Here is a 21,956-nt window from a genome sequence, read left to right as displayed (position 1 = left end):
TGTATCTGCCCTTTCAGTTTCCATTTCATCTAAACAGTTCATTTTCCGGCTTCCTATTCTCTTTCCCCTAAATGCAAAGGAACGTTTCTGGGCCCAACAAGGCGGCACGTACCAGAGGGAGAGAGCCTGTTGGATCACATAAATCACAGCAGTACAGACTCAGAGGCTGCTTGGCAAAGACGCACATCTAGTCCCTTACTGTCAGACTCACTAGAATATGAAGTCTGTTCCTTTATCTGCATATCCTCCTCTAGAATACTGATGATGTTAGTGCCACAATAGGCTTTTCAGGTGTAATCTCTGGTGACAGAATGGAGGTAGCCAGCTAGCTGACACAAGATTTGGGTCCCAAGATTATTAGGTGAGATTGATCAATTTAGAAGTGTTTGTAATGGCACTTTCATGATGCATCTGTGATTGTAATGTGAACTGTAACTGTAACTGTAACTAGTGTAACTAGTGCTCTGAGCCAAGTGTCAAACCCTGATGAAGGCTGTGTCTGAAATGTGTTGGTTTTAACAATAAACATGCTTTAATTTGTTATGGCTTTTTTTTGTTGGGGTGGGTAACAGGTCCAGTATTCATTTAAATTCATATATTCAGTTTACATAACATGTGCCCGTGGGCTGACACTCAAAAGAAAAACAAAAGAAATACATACAAAGAAACTATCATATTGATCACACAGGATTTTGTATTAATAAAATTGACATTTAAAGAAAAATAAACAAATGTTTCCACCCCTTCCCACCCGCCTATCAACCCAGGTAATTGTCAGCCCCCCCATATCTCTAACTGCCCACCCCCACCACTTATCCCATAAGCCCCCCCACCCTCATAAACAAGCGAGATACTTTTACATGCACCATCCTGCCCCGCCTCTCGGCGACCAGAGAAAAACCTCCCCATACCACCCTTTCCCCATAGGCTTAGATTATTTGTACAGTATGTGTTGTGCTTTATAAATTGTTTATATTATTGTATGTGTTGTGCTTTATAGGTTATTTATATTATTGTATGTGTTGTGCTTTATAGGTTATTTATATTATTGTATGTGTTGGGCTTTATAAATTGTTTATATTATTGTATGTGTTGTGCTTTATAAATTGTTTATATTATTGTATGTGTTATGCTTTATAGGTTATTTATATTATTGTATGTGTTGTGCTTTATATGTTATTTATATTATTGTATGTGTTGTGCTTTATAGGTTATTTATATTATTGTATGTGTTGTGCTTTATAGGTTATTTATATTATTGTATGTGTTGGGCTTTATAGGTTGTTTATATTATTTCTATGTGTTGGGCTTTATAGGTTGTTTATATTATTTGTATGTGTTGGGCTTTATAGGTTGTTTATATTATTTGTATGTGTTGGGCTTTATAGGTTGTTTATATTATTTGTATGTGTTGGGCTTTATAGGTTGTTTATATTATTGTATGTGTTGGGCTTTATAGGTTGTTTATATTATTTGTATGTGTTGGGCTTTATAGGTTGTTTATATTATTTGTATGTGGGGCTTTATAGGTTGTTTATATTATTTGTATGTGTTGGGCTTTATAAGTTGTTTATATTATTTGTATGTGTTGGGCTTTATAGGTTGTTTATATTATTTGTATGTGTTGGGCTTTATAGGTTATTTATATTATTTGTATGTGTGGGGCTTTATAGGTTGTTTATATTATTTGTATGTGTTGGGCTTTATAAGTTGTTTATATTATTTGTATGTGTGGGGCTTTATAGGTTGTTTATATTAGTTGTATGTGTTGGGCTTTATAAGTTGTTTATATTATTTGTATGTGTGGGGCTTTATAGGTTATTTATATGATTTGTATGTGGGGCTTTATATGTTGTTTATATTATTTGTACGTGTGGGGCTTTATAGGTTGTTTATATTATTGTATGTGTAGGGCTTTATAGGTTGTTTATATTATTGTATGTGTGGGGCTTTATAGGTTGTCTATATTATTTGTATGTGGGGCTTTATAGGTTGTTTATATTATTTGTGTGTGTGGGGCTTTATAGGTTGTTTATATTATTTGTGTGTGTGGGGCGTTATAGGTTGTTCATATTATTGTATGTGGGGCTTTATAGGTTATTTATATTAGTTGTATGTGTTGGGCTTTATAGTTTGTTTATATTATTTGTATGTGTGGGGCTTTATACGTTGTTTATATTATTGTATGTCTGGGGCTTTATAGGTTATTTATATTATTTGTATGTGGGGCTTTATAGGTTATTTATATTATTGTATGTGTGGGGCTTTATAGGTTGTTTATATCATTTGTATGTGTGGGGCTTTATACGTTGTTTATATTATTGTATGTGGGGCTTTATAGGTTATTTATATTATTTGTATGTGGGGCTTTATAGGTTGTTTATATTATTTGTACGTGTGGGGCTTTATACGTTGTTTATATTATTTGTATGTGGGGCTTTATAGGTTGTTTATATTATTTGTATGTGTTGGGCTTTATACGTTGTTTATATTATTTGTACGTGTGGGGCTTTATAGGTTGTTTATATTATTTGTACGTGTGGGGCTTTATAGGATGTTCATATTATTTGTATGTGTGGGGCTTTATAGGTTATTTATATTATTTGTATGTGTGGGGCTTTATAGGTTATTTATATTATTTGTATGTGTGGGGCTTTATAGGTTGTTTATGTTATTTGTATGTGTGGGGCTTTATACATTGTTTATATTATTTGTATGTGTGGGGCTTTATACATTGTTTATATTATTTGTATGTGTGGGGCTTTATACATTGTTTATATTATTTGTATGTGTGGGGCTTTATACATTGTTTATATTATTTGTATGTGTGGGGCTTTATAGTTTGTTTATATTATTTGTATGTGTGGGGCTTTATACATTGTTTATATTATTTGTATGTGTGGGGCTTTATACATTGTTTATATTATTTGTATGTGTGGGGCTTTATACATTGTTTATATTATTTGTATGTGTTGGGCTTTATAGGTTGTTTATATTATTTGTATGTTTTGGGCTTTATAGTTTGTTTATATTATTTTTATGTGTTGGGCTTTATAAGTTATTTATATTATTTGTATGTGTTGGGCTTTATAATTTGTTTATATATGTAAGATTACATGGACAGTGGGGACCTGATCCTAGATCAGCACTCCTACTCTGAGATGTTTGATCCATACAGCGCTAGGAGAACAGACTGAAAGACAGGCTTTTTTAGAATCTGACTGTTTGACAGTACAACAAAGGAATAGTATGATTTTTTCACACATGGATTCATTCAACGCAACACATTGCACAAACATGATTGCAGTTACAGCAGACTATCAGAAATCAATGAGGCACAACCCAGAGTGTTTTGTCTCAGCATATCAAGTGTGTGTGTGTGTGTGTGTGTGTGTGTGTGTGTGTGTGTGTGTGTGTGTGTGTGTGTGTGTGTGTGTGTGTGTGTGTGTGTGTGTGTGTGTGTGTGTGTGTGTGTGTGTGTGTGTACAGGTGCATGCTTGCATGTGTGAATGTATGATTGATTGCCAGAATGATCTGTATGTACTCCGTACTTTGAAGTGCTTGCTCATGTATGAATGGATGGTTTGTGAAATATTGACTCATCTCTTTCCCCTGCTTTCTTCTCCTCCCCTACTCCCCCCTCTCCTCTCATCCACCTTCTCCTCTCATCTCTCTAGGTGTTGAAGGGCAGTAAGAAGCTGTCCCTGTCGGTGCAGTCGGTGGGGCGTATCCCAGGGGGTTATGTCACTAACCATGTGTACACCTGGGTGGACCCTCAGGGTCACAGTGTCCCCCCTCCCCCTGACCTCCCAGAGCACCGCAGTGCCACCCTGAGACGCACCGACAGCCAACGACGCAGCACCATGCAGATACTGCAGGAGGGAGAAGAGAAGAAGGTGAGCCTGTTTACATACATATGTAGACACACACGCGCACACACACACAAATACACATATACCAGCACTCTAGATCTGTAAGGTCTGCTGTGACGTGCATGGTTTGATCCTACAGTTGGTTGGTTGTTAGGGTGACAGGTCACTGAACACACACACAGGTGCCCACTCAGACTGAGCATTCACATTACCACTAGCCTCTGAAACGGCTTAGTTTAGCATTTAAGAGTGTAATTTAGTGTTGGGCGTTTCCAGATTCAGCTGTTCAGGGATTTCACATAAATCATCAATGTTTTATTGTCTCGACAAATTAGTCCACTTCACTCTTCTTAGCCAACAATAACTCACTTACAAATAGCTGCTCAATTTGTTGTAAAAAAAGACAGGGCATTCAGAGTCTTAGACAATGCTGGATGCTTTTTGAATGCTTTTTTTCTGTCAAATCTCTCTCTCCCCCTCCCTCCACTTCTCTGTCAGGTGAACCTGGTATTGGACGATGGCCGTTCACTAGGTCTGATGATCCGGGGTGGGGCAGAGTATGCCTTAGGGATCTACATCACCGGAGTGGACCGGGGTTCTGCCGCAGAGTGTGGTGGACTTAAGGTAACCACCGACATGCGTCCCAAATGGCACCTTTTCCCTACATAGTGCACTTCTTGTGAAATATTTCCTTAGCCAGCGCTCACACTCTCTCTCTCTCTCTCTCTCTCTCTCTCTCTCTCTCTCTCTCTCTCTCTCTCTCTCCCTCTCTTTCTCTCTCTCTAGTTTATCACACATTAGGTCATTAAGGGACAGAAAAGACAGTTGAAGTGTGGCCACTGCTGAAGGATCAGACTCCCATCAATGGCTCACACTCATGGCAGGATATTGATCCTCCGTGTTAGTAGCGACTGACAAGACTCCTAAGGGAAATTTAGGGTGAGAGAAAGTGAGAGCAGGAGGGAGGGCGAGAGACAGAGGTAGACAAAGATGGAGAAGGAGGCTCAAAGGCTCAACATCATCATTACATTCGAGGGGGGCTTCAAGGGAAAAGATGTATGTTTCTTTCTCTCCATCCACCTCTCTTTGCTGTGTTCCAGACTCTTGTCTTTTTACCTCTGTCCATCTCCCTCCCTCACTCCATCTCTCTTGCTTTCTCCTTATGCTTCATTGTCATCTTAAAGACAATTTGCCTGTGTGTGCTTGTTGAGTGGAGGGGATTGTTTTGGTTCTGTTTTTTCTGAAATCTTCAACTAGTAATTTTTTACATTTTTTACATCTCTGAGTTTTGATGCATGGTGGTTTGATGTGATTTGATAGGGAAGGCAATGTTGTCATCTGAATATATTGAAATGGGGACATGGCTATGGACCAGTTATGTCCTCTGTTCTCGTGAGCAGCATGTAGACATTTCACTTTAGGCCATGAGGAAAAAGAAAGGGGAGGCATTGGAGCAGGATCTAAATATAGCCCCTTCTCTGATGTGTTGGGCCCATACCTTTTTTTGACAGGGGGGAGAATGAACAACGCTTCAATGGACACCTGGTATCTTGGTGCGGAGACTCACACTTTTGACAACTTTCAGGGAGCATAGGTCAAAACACGGACACGCACACACTCCCACACACAATGGATTCAACCGGCACCGACAGAGATGGCCACCTCGCTTCGCGTTCCTAGGAAACTATGCAGTTTTTTGTTTTTTTACGTGTTATTTCTTACATTAGTACCCCAGGTCATCTTAGGTTTCATTACATACAGTCAAGAAGAACTACTGAATATAAGATCAGCGTCAACTCACCATCAGTACGAACAAGAATATGACTTTCGCAAAGCGAATCCTGTGTTCTGCCTTTCAACCTGGACAACGGAATGGATCCCAGCCGGCGACCCAAAAAAACCGACTTCGTAAAAGAGGGAAACGAGGCGGTCTTCTGGTCAGACTACGGAGACGGCACATCGTGCCCCACTTCCTAGCATTATTCTCGCCAATGTCCAGTCTCTTGACAACAAGGTTGATGAAATCCGAGCAAGGGTAGCATTCCAGAGGGACATCAGAGACTGTAACGTTCTTTGCCTCACGGAAACATGGCTCACTGGAGAGACGCTCTCGGATGCGGTGCAGCCAGCGGGTTTCTCCACACATCGCGCCGACAGAAACAAACACCTTTCTGGTAAGAAGAGTGGTGGGGGCGTATGCCTTATGGCTAACGAGACGTGGTGTGATCACAGAAACATACAGGAACTCAAATACATCTCGATTCATCCTGAGGCTGCATTCATTGTTGCTGGGGATTTTAACAAGGCTAATCTGAAAACAAGACTCCCTAAAATGTATCAGCATATCGATTGCGCCACCAGGGCTGGCAAAACCTTGGATCACTGTTATTCTAACTTCCGCGACGCATATAAGGCCCTGCCCCGCCCCCCTTTCGGAAAAGCTGACCACGACTCCACTTTGCTGATCCCTGCCTACAGACAGAAACTAAAACAAGAAGCTCCCACGCTGAGGTCTGTCCAACGCTGGTCTGACCAAGCTGATTCCACACTCCAAGACTGCTTCCATCACGTGGACTGGGACATGTTTCGTATTGCCTCAGGCAACAACATTGACGAATACGCTGATTCGGTGTGCGAGTTCATTAGAACGTGCGTTGAAGATGTTGTTCCCATAGCAACGATTAAAACATTCCCTAACCCGAAACCGTGGATTGATGGCAGCATTCGCGTGAAACTGAAAGCGCGAACCACTGCTTTTAATCAGAGCAAGGTGACTGGTAACATGACCGAATACAAACAGTGCAGCTATTCCCTCCGTAAGGCTATCAAACAAGCTAAGCGTCAGTATAGAGACAAAGTAGAATCTCAATTCAACGGCTCAGACACAAGAGGTATGTGGCAGGGTCTACAGTCAATCACGGACTACAAGATGAAATCCAGCTCAGTCACGGACCAGGATGTCTTGCTCCCAGGCAGACTAAATAACTTTTTTGCCCGCTTTGAGGACAATACAGTGCCACTGACACGGCCTGCAACGGAAACATGCGGTCTCTCCTTCACTGCAGCTGAGGTGAGTAAAACATTTAAACGTGTTAACCCTCGCAAGGCTGCAGGCCCAGACGGCATCCCCAGCCGCGCCCTCAGAGCATGCGCAGACCAGCTGGCTGATGTGTTTACGGACATATTCAATCAATCCCTTTACCAGTCTGCTGTTCCCACATGCTTCAAGAGGGCCACCATTGTTCCTGTTCCCAAGAAAGCTCAGGTAACTGAGCTAAACGACTACCGCGCCGTAGCACTCACTTCCGTCATCATGAAGTGCTTTGAGAGACTAGTCAAGGACCATATCACCTCCACCCTACCTGACACCCTAGACCCACTCCAATTTGCTTACCGCCCAAATAGGTCCACAGACGACGCAATCTCAACCACACTGCACTCTGCCCTAACCCATCTGGACAAGAGGAATACCTATGTGAGAATGCTGTTCATCGACTATAGCTCGGCATTTAACACCATAGTACCCTCCAAGCTCATCATCAAGCTCGAGACCCTGGGTCTCAACCCCGCCCTGTGCAACTGGGTACTGGACTTCCTGACGGGCCGCCCCCAGGTGGTGAGGGTAGGCAACAACATCTCCACCCCGCTGATCCTCAACACTGGGGCCCCACAAGGGTGCGTTCTGAGCCCTCTCCTGTACTCCCTGTTCACCCACGACTGCGCGGCAATGCACGCCTCCAACTCAATCATCAAGTTTGCGGACGACACAACAGTGGTAGGCTTGATTACCAACAACGACGAGACGGCCTACAGGGAGGAGGTGAGGGCCCTCGGAGTGTGGTGTCAGGACAATAACCTCACACTCAACGTCAACAAAACTAAGGAGATGATTGTGGACTGCAGGAAACAGCAGAGGGAACACCCCCCTATCCACATCGATGGAACAGTAGTGGATAGGGTAGTAAGTTTTAAGTTCCTCGGCATACACATCACAGACAAACTAAATTGGTCCACCCACACAGACAGCATCGTGAAGAAGGCCGATGTTACAGGAAGGCCATAAAGATCATCAAGGACAACACCCACCCGAGCCACTGCCTGTTCACCCCGCTATCATCCAGAAGGCGAGGTCAGTACAGGTGCATCAAAGCTAGGACCGAGAGACTGAAAAACAGCTTCTATCTCAAGGCCATCAGACTGTTAAACAGCAACCACTAATATTGAGTGGCTGCTGCCAACACACTGACTCAACTCCAGCCACTTCACTAATGGGAATTGATGGGAAAGGATGTAAAATATATCACTAGCCACTTTAAACAATGCTACCTAATATAATGTTTACATACCCTACATTATTCATCTCATATGTATACGTATATACTGTACTCTATCATCTACTGCATCCTTATGTAATACATGTATCACTAGCCACTTTAACTATGCCACTTTGTTTACATACTCATCTCATATGTATATACTGTACTCGATACCATCTACTGTATCTTGCCTATGCTGCTCTGCACCATCACTCATTCATATCTTTATGTACATATTATTTATCCCCTTACACTGTGTATAAGATATTAGTTTTGGAATTGTTAGTTAGATTACTTGTTGGTTATTACTGCATTGTCGGAACTGGAAGCACAAGCATTTTGCTACACTCGCATTAACATCTGCTAACCATGTGTATGTGACAAATTAAATTAAATTTGATTTGATTTGATGCATCCATACAGTATGCTGCAACCTTAATGTGCGTTATTACCGTAAAACTTCAATTAAATTCTGAGTCTCAAATAGCCGCCTGTCCCTTTTAATTGCTGGCCAATGGCACACATTTCAGCAAATAAAAGCCCATGCTATTAATTAAAGTTTTACAATAGTCTAGTGTATAGTTTTGTCAATGTTTGTGTTTTTCTGTAATGTTCCAGCCCTGTGCTCCATAATGTTCCCCTGTGTACTGTTATGAGGGCAGGTGGGGTGGGAGACCCAGCTCCCAGCTGGAGCCAGCTGGGCTGACACTTTGACTGATGGGGTTATTTCAGGCGTAGCAGGCAGGCCAGGGGCCGTCCATCTCCTCCCTTGCCCCTCTATGGAACGGACCTGGCCTTCCGGACCTCGTTGAAGACCTTTTTGCCACCCCTTTGACACCCCTTAAGACTACCTTTGACGAGAGCCCTATGGGCCCTGGTAAAGGTAGTGTACTACATAGGGAAAAGGGTGCCATGTGGGATGCAGACAAGGGCCTCTATTTTAACAAATCTAATGGAATGGGTAAGCTAAGTGAATAGCGGTAGCTCTGTAGGTTTGGGGGTGTGTCAGAAATATTTTTGCTACCACAATTATGGTTTGCAGTTGCTGGCGGTGGCGTGAAAGGGCTGGGTTTTTCTGAACAAACAAGTTGTGGGTGTGTCGAGGCTTGCTCCCTCCCTGACCAATCAGATTGTGCTCCATGGTTAAATACGTGGTTGCTTCAAGTTGTGTATTTAAGGCATTTTATGTATTGCGTTGTCATCAACTCCAATTGGAATGTTAGTCCATTATAGCCTAGTCCGTTAAATAGCCTGCCCCATTTGCAAAATATTTTGAACATGTTTGCAGTCCATATTGTTCTAATTGCATTGCTTCAATATCGAAATACAGAGTTAAACTACCGCATTCACATTGATATGGAGCCTAGGGATAGACATGCCAAACATAGTTTGGATACAATTTAGCAAGATACAATTTAGTAGGTTATTGATAAGGTCTTAAAAGACTAATTCTAACCAAATCTGAATACAAAACAAAACAACAATTTTCTTATCGATGAGAAAATTTGCAGAATGTCGGCCAAAATCCATCTCGCACCATCTTCTCCCACTGGGCTTCCTCTCATCACCATATTTGGTATGTTTTATTTATTTTTATTTCACCTTTATTTAACCAGGTAGGCATGTTGAGAACAAGTTCTCATTTACAATTGCGACCTGGTATGAGCGGGAACGTCAACCGGATGCTTCACATTTATACATCGGGTGAAATATTTCATTTTTCTAGCTGTGTGTTAACGCTCTATAGAGTGGTGAGGAAAAGGAGGAGCTCCGCAGACTCTTGTACCCCTTTCAGATATGGCATTTTGTTTGTCTGAAAGGGTACACTACGGCTTTTTAAATGGCACCACAACACCTTCTCTAAAGATAGTTTTGAAGCGCCACTGAACTGGCATTTATCTTGTCTGTAAAGTAATGCCACTTCTGAAGCAGAACTAAAAAACATCATACCAGTCGCCATAGAGGGACAAGAAAGCAAGAAAGAGGGTGATGGCAAAAGCAAGCCAGTATGACGGTATGAATTGCTATGGTGATTTCAGTAAACAATCAGTGAAAATCAACATCTGGTAGAAAAATAACAGCACGGCAGATGGCAAACGTTTAAATAATTTGACTCAGGCGACAAGTCCTGTCTACTGTGGCAGCTGACGGCATTCAAACGCCAACCTCAATGGCATTTGTGCTCTCATTGAAAATATCGAAACACTTCACAAGGCAACCAGAACTGTCAATCAAATGATCTCGAGCTGCCTGCATGCAGTCTGTCTTCCTGCTGCCTGCAGGTAGACCATTCGCTCCTAAGAAAAGGTTTGTTAAATGCATGACTTACTAATACATTTAGTAGAAAGCAAACACATCTATCTTCCCTACCATAAAAAAACTGCAAATAAAAAATGTGTGTTATGGAGCCAACAATGATGGGCGATGCACACTTAAGCAGACCAGGATCCAATTGGACGGCCTCTGTTGATTTCATGTTGTTTATTGCTAGCAAAGCATCCAGGTCTTATTTTTCTGTAAATAGCCTAAAATAAAATCTTTGACTATGATTTCCCTGAAAATTCAGTAAGTGTCCAATATCAGGGTTGAGCCCAATATCATTGTGAATAGGCTTAGATGTTATTTCAAAGACAGAGCTCGCTGATATAAAATGGTGATTAAATGCATCAATAATGTCATTGTTTCCCGTAATGAAGCCAGTGTGTGAATTAATGTGCTGTGGCAGAGGAGGAAGTAGATCCCTTCAGGGATTTGGCAGTTTTCCAGAATTTAGCCGGTTCCCATTACAATCCGAAAAAGCCGTTACCTAATAATCAGATTTAGCATTTCTGATTTGTTTTACACAATGTTTCCTCAGTTGCTTAAAATCTTACCAGTCCGGGCCTAAGCCTGTGTTCCTGGCATTGACCCAAGCATCATCTCTTTTATGAATGACATCTGATCATTCCGGAGTGTACCAGGCATTCGATCTACCTTTAACACTTCATTTTTTTATGGAGCACGATTATCCATAATAGTATTGAAGACCTCATCAAAAAGGCTCAAAGCCATATCAGGTAAAGGGATAGCTGAAACACAATCAAGGTTACTAAAATAAAGATCATGAAAAAAAGCCTTTTCACTGAAGTTTTTAAAGTTCCACGTTGTGATGATACAAGGCTTCAATTTTGGTATTCTCACATCTCTACCACAAACAACTGAGTTTGGTTGAGATCATTACACACCTTTTAGATTGTCTAAAGCCTGAAATTTCCAATTATAATTTAGGTCACCCAGCATAATAATTTCTGATTTAGTAAAAGAAGACAAACTAGTTAACTCCTCGAGTGCACAACGGTTAGCTGAGAGAGGACGATATACCCCTATAACAGTTATGGAAACATTTTTCCCAAGACAAAGGCATAAAGATAGCAGCTAAAGTTATTTGGCAAGAGAAATGGATTTCAGTAAAGAGACAGAGAAAGGACTTTAATAAGAATGGCCACTCCACCATCTCTACCCTGTTTGTCAGCTCTGAACACATTATAACCCTCAATATTAGTCCATAATGTTCTGCTCAACAGTAAAGGAGAGAACAGCACATGGCTGGGGTGTGTGGGGTCTTTGATGATGCCTCATGCTCAGGCCCTGTTTTGAGTAGATGTCCTGGTTGGATGGAAGCATGGTTCCAGTGATCTTCACCACCCGCTGCAGGGCTTTGCAGTCGTGGATGGAGAAATTTCCGTATCACACCGTGATGCAACCGGTCAGGACACTCAATGGTGCAGCGGTAGTTTATGCAGAGGCGTGCCAAATTTCTTCAGCCACCTTAGGAAGTAAAGACACTGTTGCACCCTCTTGACAAGAATGGTGATGTTGTTGGTCCATGGTCCTCGGTGATGTGGATGCCGAATAACTTCAAACTCATGATTCTCTCTACCACACCCCCATTGATGTGGATCAGGGCATGTTCCCTACTCTGCTTCCTGAAGTCAAAAAATAATTCCTTTGTTTTGCTGATATTGTCATGACACCACAATGCTAGTTCACTTCCTCCCTATAAGCTGACTTGTGGTTGTTGGTTATCTGGCCTACAACCGTGGTGTCGACAGCAAACATGATGATGGCGTTGATGTCGTGCAAAGCCATGCAGTCGTGGGTGAACAGGGAGTACAGCAGAGGACTGGGGTGCCCTGTGTTGAGTCAGTGTGGAGGAGGTGTCGGCCCGTCAGGAAGTCCAGGATCCATTTGCAGAGGGTGGTGCGGAACTGTAGTCAATGAACAGCATTCTCACATAGGTAATCCTCTTGTCCAGATGTGTTACGACCGTGTGAATAGCGGTGGAAATGGCATCTTCCATGAATTTGTTGTGTTGGAGCAGTAAGCACATTGGAGTGGGTCCAGTGTGCCTGGCATGCCAGCCTTGATGTGGGCCATGATTAGCCTCTCAAAGCACTTCATGATGACGGAAGTGAGTGCGACGGGGCTATAGTCATCTGGGCATGTCATTCAAACAAAGAGATGCCTCTCTGGCTACCAGTGCATATTTCCAAACTATACATATAATGACACTTTCTAAAAAACTATGCTGGTATTCTTTTGTCCATAACTTTACTGTTTATTAAATAATTCATAAATGGCACCATGCAGAGTTCTATATGGAACCATTTTGGTTCAGTGAAGAAGAACCTCATGGGTTCTGTTCAAATCCTATAAAAGGGTTCTGCATATAACCTTTTTGGGGTACCATATATGAAGCAAGCAATATAATCTTTTTTGGTTCTATTAGGGAGAAAAAAATTCTAAGAGTGTGGATAGCCTACTCGAACAATCGAAATGAAGTATGCAGGTATGTGAATTGTGATGGATGGTTAATTGCAGCCTGGAGGGCCACAGATCAAAGCCCAGGCCCAACTGACAGTTGACTCGATGGACACCAGGGTTTCCTCATTTTAATTTAAGGGCCACCGGGGCGCTCACAGGACAGACAGGAGTAAATAATCATGAGGGCAAAAACCTCCAAATTATTTCAAAGCACTCTCAGTAGACCATTTAAAACCCCTTTATGCTAAACCAGCATTGATTAAGTGGAGGGTAAGCTATGCTGGGTTTTTAATGAAATGAAACAAAATAGGGGGAATACCAAAGTTTTTTATGTTTCTAAAAAACGAGATTCACCAACAGAAAATACACATCTCTCATCCATGGACACTGGCTGGATAGGCTACACTTCTGCTCTCTAAATCCATGACATTATCAAATGTGGCAGCACTGTCTCGGTCTGTCTCTCTCTCTCCCTTTCTCTCTGCACACCAAATGACTGGGGTTTGTAAAAGCTTCCTTATGGCTTTACTCTCCAGCCTTATGGCTCTACACTCCAGAGGCCTTGTAAGTGTTGTAAGTGTTGTTGTAAAGTGTTGGGGTGTTTATAACAGCTAGCTAGTTTCCCAAATGGCACCCGATTCCCCATGGGCTCTGGTTTAAAGTAGTGCACTAAATAGGGAATAGGGTTCCATTTGGGACACAGTATGGGTCTTTGCTGGTAAAGTGCTCTGCCGAGAGACAGCTTTCTCCATGGTGGAAAAGGCTACTGACAGTCGTTTGCCCTTTTCATGACACCTGGCTGCTTCAGTCTAATTGAATTCAATGTCTTGAGAAAGGTCATGCCAAGCGCACCAGCATCAACACAATAACACAGTGTCAGAGCTACGGATGAAACAACTCCTGCTGACACTAAGGCTGTCCTTTAATGAACTCCAGGGGCATCAAACACCCCAAAACTCTAAAGAGGCACAAAGTATGTGAGGATGGCTGGGAGGTGGTTCGCATTTTTTTACACCTGAAACAGCTTTTTCTGCATACCTAAGCTGTCTGCATACCTCTTGAGCTGTCTGTATCCTCCTGACTGGTGATTCTTTTTTTAAAGAAACTAAATATGCATCTCTGCAAAAATCTGGGTAAAAGAGTCTTATTCCGTACATTTAGTTTTTGCTTGCTTTTTTAAAGGCTACCAACATTGCCAACAGGCATGCCAGCTAAGGTAGTTAAACAAACTAGCTACTCTGAACCTATCTGGTCTAACTAAAGCCAACTTCATAAAACTGCTATGTGGCTCGAGGTAACACTGAGAAACAACAACAACATACTTTTTTTTTTAACAGGACATATTGGGTTTGACGCCTCTGATGAACATTGTATGTGCAGACAAACTATTATGGACAACAATGTCTCAGTGCAGTTGACTACTAACACCAACCAGAGTGGAGACTAGAGTGCCTTCAGAAAGTATTCATACCCCTCGACTTATTCCACATTGTACAGCCTGAATTCAAAATGGATCAAATATTTTTTTAATATAACATTTTTTTTCTCACCCATTTACACACATTATCCCATAATGCAAACATGTTTTAAACATTTTTTTTTAATGTTTTGGAAATGGAATACAGAAATATTACAGTTGATATTACAGTTGAAGTCAGAAGTTAGGTTGGAGTCCACTCCACAAATTTCTTGTTAGCAAACTATAGTTTTGGCAAGTTGGTTAGGACATCTACTTTGTGCATGACACAAGTCATTTTTCCAACAATTGTTTACAGACAGATTATTTCACTTATAATTCACTGTATCACAATTCCAGTGGGTCAGAAGTTTACATACACCAAGTTGACTGTGCCTTTAAACAGCTTGGAAAATTGGTGGGTGGAGATATAGGGGGACAACTCATTTTAATGGCTGGAATGGACTGAATGGAAAGGTATCAAACGCATACCATTCCTTTATTCCATTCCATTCCAGCCATTCAATTTGATTTTACTTCTATATCTCCACCCACCACTGGATTAATGGTACATCATTGTGGCTCTCTGACCAATACACAACCTGTATGAACTAAATCAGGATTTTGATGAAGGCACGGCATGTTAAGTGAATCAGATGGGAGAGAGAGTTGAAAGCTGACCAGAGCTGATCTCATAGCAGTAAGAAAAGGTTGAGCTACAATATAAAAACACACCCAACACAGTGACTCTGTGGGGTTAGAGATCACATGTCTCAGGTGAGGAGAGCTGAACAGACATCCTATTGAAGTGTCTTTCTTCCCTACACTGTGCGTATGTCACAAAAGGCACGCTATTCCCTTTAGTCAAAAGTAGTGCACTATATAGTAGTAGTGCACTGTATAGGGAATAGTGTGCCATTTTGGGACGTATCCTGTATTTGTTTTATCTGGCCCACTGTCATGAATCCCATTGATTAAACAGTGGTGGGAGTGGGACAGTGATGTATTGTACGGTGTAGGTTTACTCATTGCTTTACTGTGAGAAAGGGATGAGGAGATGTGAGATTAAATGATCCCAAGACAGTGATCCCTATACAGTCAGACACTCTCTATTCCCATCTTGTTGATTGAAGTGGTTTCTCCTGCCTCAATAAAGTGTGCGCCTGTTCACAACTCTCTGCTCTCTTGCACCTGACTCCGCTCCCAGTACGCATGCCATTGACATCCGGGTCATGACCCCGACTTTGAATACCACTTGTATAAGGGGAAGATTGCTTTACTGTGAGATGGGAGAAGGGGATGAGGAGATGTGAGATTAAATGATCCCAAGACAGTGATCCCTATACAATCAGACACTCTCTTTTCCCATCTTGTGGATTGAAGTGTCTTCACTTCGTTGTGCCTCTCTGGGCCTCAGTGTTGCTGTCTTTTTTCGGTATCAACTCGCTCTTTTTATGTCTCTGTTACTGTATCTCTCTCTCTCATTGCCTTCATCTGTCTCTCCCTCTCTATCTCCTTCTCTCATCCCTCTACAGTACAGTAGAAGGGTCCAGGCTGTGATAGAGAAGCGTTTGGCATTTGGCCACCCACCTCTGTTCCTCTACACTCGGACAGCCGTGACATTGCCGTGACATTTCGCTCTCGTCTGTTCTCCACTGAAGGGAAAAGAAGAATAGGGAAAAGATTAGATATCGACTGGCGCCGTGCCCATTTGTCCAACTCTGCTCTATGAAATGCAGCATTTGTCTTTTAAAACAGGATTCCCTAAGTGAAGGAAGGCAGCAGGGGGGTTGGGGAAATAGGGAGGTGTATTTCTGTTCCAAAAAGAGAGAGAGAGGGATGCCTAGATCGTGCCAGACTCCTGAGAAAAGACAACTGAGATGTCTGACTTTTACTGGATGGTGTTAAACTGAATTGAACAAATGCACTGGAGATCACCACTACTTAACCAATTAGACAAAAGAGATTCAACATGATCATACAAAGGAGATCACCACTACTTAACAAATTAGACAAAAGAGATTCAACATGATCATACAAAGGAGATCACCACTACTTAACAAATTAGACAAAAGAGATTCAACATGATCAACAAAGGCGGACTCAACACAAACAACTAAATTAAACCTTTCCTTAGATGAGTCACACAAACAATGCTATAGACTTCCACAGAGGTCATTTAAGAGGAACTAGTGTACTAAAACAGAGTGCGGAGTCGGACTGAGAGCCAAGCTGAACATACTCATTTGTTTTCCGACCATTCGGCAGAACGATCAATTATCACGACGGATGGAAAGCCTCCCAACAACCAAATTTAAATTTTGTTCCTTAATCCATCCCAATATAAAGCACTGTGTGCAAGGGAGCAAAAGCCCTGTTGGAACCATTTTAGTTTGTCGAACGCCACTTTATCACTAGCAGTAATCAATCAAAACACTTTTGTTCATCTGTGAGTCAACAAGAATGCATACACAGAAAGTCCTTTGTGGTCCTTTGTAGCTCAGTTGGTAGAGCATGGCTCTTGTAACGTCAGGGTATTGGATTGGATTCCCAGGACCACCCATATGTAAAATGTATGCCCGCATGACTAAGTTGCTTTGAATAAAAATGTATGTTATGTGTAAATACAATTTTGCTGATAGTGCCTTCAGAAACAATTCACACCCCTTGACTTTTTCCACATTCTGTTGGGTTACAGCCTGAATTTAAAATGGATTACAACAAGATGTTTTGTCACTGGCCTACACACTATAGCCCATCATTTTAGTGGAATTATGTTTTTTTTTCTTTTTTCTCCAAAATATTTTAAAATGAAAAGCTGAAATGTCTTGAGTCAATAAGTATTCAACCCCTTTGTTATGGCAAGCCTACTGTAAATATGTTTAGGAGTAAAAATGTGCTTAACAAGTCACATACTAAGTTGCATGGACTCTGTGTGCAATAATAGTGTTTAACATGATCTTTGAACGACTACCTCATCTTTGTACCCCACACATACAATTATATGTACTGCAAGGTCCCTCAGTCGAGCAGTGCATTTCAAACACAGATTCAACCACAAAGACCATGGAGGTTTTCCAATGCATCGCAAAGAAGGGCACCTATTGGTACATGGGTAAAAAATTTAAAAGCTAGTTATTCATTACACTTTGGATGGTGTATCAATACACCCAGTTACTACAAAGATACAGTCTTCCTTCCTAACTCAGTTGCTGGAGAGGAAGGCAACCACTCAGGGATATCATCATGAGGCCAATAGTGACTTTAAAACAGTTACAGAGTTTAAAGGCCTGTCTGTAATAGGAGAAAACTGAGGATGGATCAACAACATTGTATTTACTCCACAATATTAAACTAATTAACAGAGTGAAAAGAATGAAGCCTGTACAGAATACAAATATTCCAAAACATGCATACTGTTTGCAAAAAGGCAATAAAGTAATACTGCAAAACATTTGCCAAAGCAATTACCTTTCTGTCCTGAATACAAAGTGTTATGTTTGGAGCAAGTCCAATATAACAAATTACCGAGTACCACTCTCCATATTTTCAAGCATAGTGGTGGCTGCATCATGTTATGGGTATGCCTGTTATCGGTAAGGATTGGAGTGTTTTTCAGGATAAAAAATAAACATAATGGACCTAAGCACAGACAAAATCTTAGAAGAAAATTTGATGCAGTCTGCTTTACACCAGACAGGGAGATTAATTCACCTTTCAGCAGGACAATAACCTAAAACACAAGGCTACACTGAAGTTGCTTACCAAGAACACAGTGAGTGTTCCTGAATGGCCGAGTTACAGTTTTGACTCAAATCTACTGGAAAATCTTTGGCAAGACCTGAAAACGGTTGTCTAGCAATGATCAATAAAAAATTTGACAGAGTTTGAAAAATGTTGCAAATGTTGCACAATCCAGGTGTGGAAAATCTTAGCAATTTACCCAGAAAGACACAGCTGTAATTGCTGCCAAAGGTGCTCCTACAAAATATTTACTTAGGGATGTGAAAACTAACAGTTGAAGTCGTAAGTTTACATACACCTTAGCCAAATACATTTGAACTCAGTTTTTCACAATTCCTGACATTTAAACCTAGTAAAAATTCCCTGCCTTCGGTCAGTTAGGATCACCACTTTATTTTAAGAATATGAAATGTCAGAATAATAGTTATTTCAGCTTGTATTTCTTTAATCACATTCCCAGTGGGTCAGAAGTTTACATACACTCAATTAGTATTTGGTAGCATTGCGTTTAATTTGTTTAACTTGGGTCAAATGTTTCAGGTAGCCTTCCACAAGCTTCCCACAATAAGTTGGGTGAATTTTGGCTCATTCCTCCTGACAGAGCTGGTGTAACTGAGTCAGGTTTGTAGGCCTCCTCGCTCACACACGCTTTTTTAGTTCTGCTCACAAATTGTCTATAGGATTGAGGTCAGGGAGTTGTGATGGCCACTCCAAAACCTTGACTTTGTTGTCCTTAAGCCATTTTGCCACAACTTTGGAAGTATGCTTGGGGTCATTGTCCATTTGGAAGACCCATTTGCGACCAAGCTTTGACTTCCTGACTGATGTCTTGAGATGTTGCTTCAATTTACCCACATAATTTTCCTCTCTCGTGATGCCATCTATTTTGTGAAGTGCACTAGTCCCTCCAGCAGCAAAGAACCCTCACAACATAATGCTGCCACCCCCGTGCTTCACGGTTGGGATGGTGTTCTTCGGCTTTGCAGCTTACCCCTTTTTCCTCCAAACATAACGATAGTCATTATGGCCAAACAGTTCTATTTTTGTTTCATCAGACCAGAGAAAATTTCACCAAGAAGTACAATCTTTGTCCCCATGTGCAGTTACAAAAGTACGATCTTTGTCCCCATGTGCAGTTGCAAACCGTAGTCTGGCTTTTGTATGGCGGTTTTGGAGCAGTGGCTTCAACCTTGCTGAGGAGCCTTTCAGGTTATGTCGATATAGGACTCGTTTTACTGTGGATATAGATACTTTTGTACCTGTTTCCTCCAGCATCTTCACAAGGTCCTTTGCTGTTGTTCTGGGATTGATTTGCACTTTTCACACTGAAGTATGTTCCTCTCTAGGAGACAGAATGCGTCTCCTTCCTGAGCGGTATGACGGCTGCTAGGTCCCATGGTGTTTATACTTGTTTACTATTGTTTGTCCAGATGAACGTGGTACCTTCAGGGGTTTGGAAATTGCTCCCAAGGATGAACCAAACTTGTGGAGATTTAAAAAAAATCTGAGGTCTTGGCTGATTTCTTTTGATTTTCCCATGATGTCAAGCAAAGAGGCACTGAGTTTGAAGGTAGGCCTTGAAATACATCCACAGATACACCTCCAATTGACTAAAATTATGTCAATTAGCCCATCAGAAGCTTCTAAAGCCATTACATCATTTTCTAGAATTTTCCAAGCTGTTTAAAGGCCCAGTCAACTTAGTGTATGTAAACTTCTGACCCACTGGAATTGTGATACAGTGAATTATAAGTGAAATAATCTGTCTGTAAACAATTGTTGGAAAAATGAAGTATCATGCACAAAGTAGATGTCCTAACCGACTTGCCAAAACTATAGTTTGTTTACAAGAAATTTGTGGACTCCAACTTAAGTGTATGTATACTTCTGACTTCAACTGTAGGTAACAAACAAATAGCTAGTAGACATGCTGGTAAAAATGTAGTAAAACTGATTTTTAAGTTTGCCTGCATTAAAGTCCCCGGCCACTAGGAGAGCCGCTTCAGGGTGAGCATTTTCTTCTTTGCTTATGACCTCATAGAGTTGGTTGAGGGTGGTCTTAGTGCCAGCTTCGCTTTGTGGTGGTAAATAGACGGCTACGAATAATACAGATGAGAACTCGCTTTGTAGATAGTTTGGACAACAGCTTATCGTAAGGTTCTCTTCCTCAGGCGAGCAATACCTCAAGACTTCTTTAATATTAGACATTGCACACCAGCTGTTATTGACAGAAATACACATACCCCCACCCCTCGTCTTACCAGAGGCAGCGTCTCTGTTCTGCTGGTGCATGGAAGCTCTATATTGTCTGTTTCTTCGTTCAGCCACGTCTTGGTGAAGATGTTACAGTTTTCATCTACCCTTTGGTAGCATAATCTTAATAGTAGGTCATCAATTTTATTTTCTAACGATTGCACGTTAGCAAGAAGAATGGAAGGCATTGGAAGTTTACTCGCTTGTGTTGTCACACAGGCTGAGAAAGTGAGACAAAGAGAAAGAAAGAGAACAAGAAAGATATGGAGAGTGATGAGGAATCGATGGGCTGTGTTTCATGGCTATCGATCCAGTTGTACTCATTTGTAGCCTTAGTCATATTTCAGAAAACACAGTCGCTTATTATTCATCTCCACATTGATTGGCCGAAAGATGGCACCGTACTGGATGGATATTTTGTGATTCTTTTATCGTTTATTTTACCTTTTTTTCTCAATATATCTGCTATCAAGAACTTTTGAACATCAGATCGGCAGTTAATTACCTCAATTCCGGCTTCGAATTTGACTCATCTTCGCTGAGCTCTTTTTGTAATTTCAACCCAATTTTTGGGCTACCCAAATGGAAACACTGACATTACAGAGGCAAGAGGGGAGATCCTGGTAAGATTAAGGCGAGGGGAGATCCTGGTAAGATTAAGGCGAAGTGAGATCCTGGTAAGATTAAGGCGAAGTGAGATCCTGGTAAGATTAAGGCGAGGGGAGATCCTGGTAAGATTAAGGCGAGGGGAGATCCTGGTAAGATTAAGGCGAGGGGAGATCCTGGTAAGATTAAGGCGAGGGGAGATCCTGGTAAGATTAAGGCGAGGGGAGATCCTGGTAAGATTAAGGCGAGGGGAGATCCTGGTAAGATTAAGGCGAGGGGAGACCCGGACAAGGCGAGGGGAGACCCTTACTCCATTCTACTGGCCACTTGATAATAAGATGGATGACCTCCAATCGCAGATTAACTACCAATGGGACTGTCGAAACTGCAATATTCTCTATTTTTCTGAAACATGGCTCTCGGACACAAGATACCCCCCATGGCTATCCAACTCGATGGATTCTCCATTCACTGTGCCGACAGTGGAGTCGAGGAAATAGAGGGGGGAGGGGGTTTGCCTGTTCATCAACAATAACTGGTGTGCTGACTTGAGCGGTGTGGAAGTGTCGGAATACCTGATGGTTAAATGCCAACTCTTACCTCCCGAGTGAGTTTTCAGCTATTATAGTGACTGTTCTATACATTCAAACCCAGGACAAGTAAAATAACAAGCTGCCACTTAACAAACTGTACAAGATAACCAAGCAGGAAACTTACATCCAGACGCTGCTTTTCTGGTTGCCAGCGATTTTAATTCCGTGTTATTAAGACACGTGATGACCAACTTCCATCAACACGTCTCCCTCGCCGCTAGGGCCGATAAAGTCCTAGACCACTGTTATTCTACCCACAAGCAAGCATACCATTTTTATTTATTTAAAATTTATATAACCCTCATTTTACCAG

The 21,956-nt window shown here is 41.6% G+C and overlaps 1 protein-coding gene across 1 annotated transcript in view; it reads left to right on the top strand.

The window, feature by feature from the left end:
• Window positions 1-21,956, top strand: part of LOC135516894 (whirlin-like) — a 143,518-nt gene that overhangs the window by 65,156 nt on the left and 56,406 nt on the right. Inside the window, 2 exon segments of the mRNA XM_064940966.1 lie at window positions 3,678-3,896; window positions 4,371-4,496. Coding sequence (XP_064797038.1) covers window positions 3,678-3,896; window positions 4,371-4,496 — 345 coding nt within the window.

This window comes from Oncorhynchus masou, chromosome 28 (assembly GCF_036934945.1).
Source record: "Oncorhynchus masou masou isolate Uvic2021 chromosome 28, UVic_Omas_1.1, whole genome shotgun sequence".
In the NCBI taxonomy this organism is placed as follows: domain Eukaryota; kingdom Metazoa; phylum Chordata; class Actinopteri; order Salmoniformes; family Salmonidae; genus Oncorhynchus; species Oncorhynchus masou.
Note: the sequence above shows the minus strand (reverse complement) of the source record. Positions and strands in the feature narration are given on the sequence as shown.